The following is a 1,632-nucleotide window of genomic DNA, read 5'->3' as shown; positions in this document are numbered from 1 at the left end:
CACTTCGAGCAGTCCCTCGAATTGCTCAAGACGTCCCTCGAGCACAACGAGACCGCGTCGACGCACCATCATCTCGCCCTTGCGTACCTCCGTCCCGGCGCATCGCAGGATCTCCAGAGTGCTATTGTGCACGCCCGTGCGACTGTCGAGGCAGATCCTGGCGAAGCGCGGCACTGGCACCTACTTGGCCTCCTGCTCACTGCATCAGGTGACTGGCGCGCAGCCAAGTGGGTGCTCGAGATGGGGGCGAGCGTCAGCGAGACCGACCTTGCAGAGGATGACGCGGAACCAGTAGACGGCTTACCCAACAACGGGAGCGATGTGGATGGAGTGCAGGCCCACGACTACGCTTCCCCCGATGCCCCCGAGACAAATGGTCATGCTAACGGCAACGCTGTGGGCGACGCGGCTTCAGTGGGCGAAAGGCAGTCCGCTCGGTTACTAGAGCGCGATGCGACCGAGGTTCCACCCTCTGCAGAGCTGCTCCAACCACTTGGCGATCGACCACCGGCCAACAGGCAAGAGGCGTTCGAGCACGCGCTTGAGCTCCGAACGACGCAGCTGGTATTGTCGGAGCACGTCGAGGGTCCTGAGGGCACGTGCGACAAGTGGGTCGACGTTTTCCAATGGTTCTCTGAACGTCGCGGATTCGCCGCGGACGACCGTGAGTGATCGACTGATCAGTTTGAGTGGCGGGCGATGGCTCATTTTGCTTCAGGACGCATGTCCATCGACAGCAGGCGTGCCTCGCAGGATTTGAGGCCGTCCTCGGTCATGACTGGCGAGAAGCGTGCATCTGTGCCAAACGACATCCGGGGGTCGACGCTGTTTCCACCGGTGGAAGAACTGCCAGAGCCGACGAATGGAACCTTGGAACACCCGCCGCCTATGTTGCAGAGTCCGGCACACTCGCAGGACCGGGACGCGGGGATCAAGTTGGACTTCGCAATACCGACGTTGGGTACTCGGAGCCGACGGCTGCACGCGCGGGGGAAGGCTATCAGCGGAGTGCGAACGAGATGCACCAGATGCAAGCTCGACCTTAGGGTGTTCTGGGGGGGGTATATTGGGTATGGGTGTTCTGGGGGGGTAATAGGGCGTACGAGGGTTCTGGGGGGGTGTATTGTGTACGAGGCGTTCTAGGGGATATAGGGCGTACGAGAGCGTTCTGGGGCGAGGTGTTCTGGTGAGTAGAGGGTTTGCGCAGGAGTCTTCTGTCGGTCCCGCTGCGTCGCTCGTATGTAGAATATGTAGGTAGATGGAAATATATTTCGTTCCGCAGGACGTTCGAGTTCTCGCCATCTCGAGCGCAGTAGCGGCTGGAACCGACTGCCAGGTAACGAGCCGCTGCACAGACAATAGAAAGAGGGCACGGGAATATATTTATACTGACAAACTACCGTACATGAGGGGAAAACGCGCTGTGTGCGCGAACTCTGTGTCCGGGACGGCGCCTAACAAGTGCGCGGCTTCGTTCGCGACCACCACCATTGCCTCTCAAACGACGCGCGAAGTTTGCTGGCACTCACCACCGGTCGCGCACGCTTTGCAAGATAGAATTAGTCTCAAGTCCGACCGTGCACTCGAGTCTCGGAATAGTGACTCACCGTCTCCGATGCAGCTCACCGGGTC

At 60.0% G+C, this 1,632-nt stretch overlaps 1 protein-coding gene across 1 annotated transcript in view; it reads left to right on the top strand.

Annotated features, from left to right (window-relative positions):
- L226DRAFT_517343 (uncharacterized protein) overlaps positions 1–1,320 on the top strand; it is a 3,429-nt gene extending 2,109 nt beyond the window's left edge. Inside the window, exons 5-6 of the mRNA XM_067678511.1 lie at positions 10–664; positions 719–1,320. Of these exons, the coding sequence (XP_067528843.1) occupies positions 10–664; positions 719–1,143 (1,080 nt within the window). The 3' untranslated portion in view covers positions 1,144–1,320. The remainder of the gene's footprint in view (positions 1–9; positions 665–718) is intronic.
- Positions 1,321–1,632: the final 312 nt, after the last annotated feature.

Source organism: Lentinus tigrinus (assembly GCF_003813185.1).
Source record: "Lentinus tigrinus ALCF2SS1-7 unplaced genomic scaffold L226scaffold_67, whole genome shotgun sequence".
Classification (NCBI taxonomy): Eukaryota; Fungi; Basidiomycota; class Agaricomycetes; order Polyporales; family Polyporaceae; genus Lentinus; species Lentinus tigrinus.
Note: the sequence above shows the minus strand (reverse complement) of the source record. Positions and strands in the feature narration are given on the sequence as shown.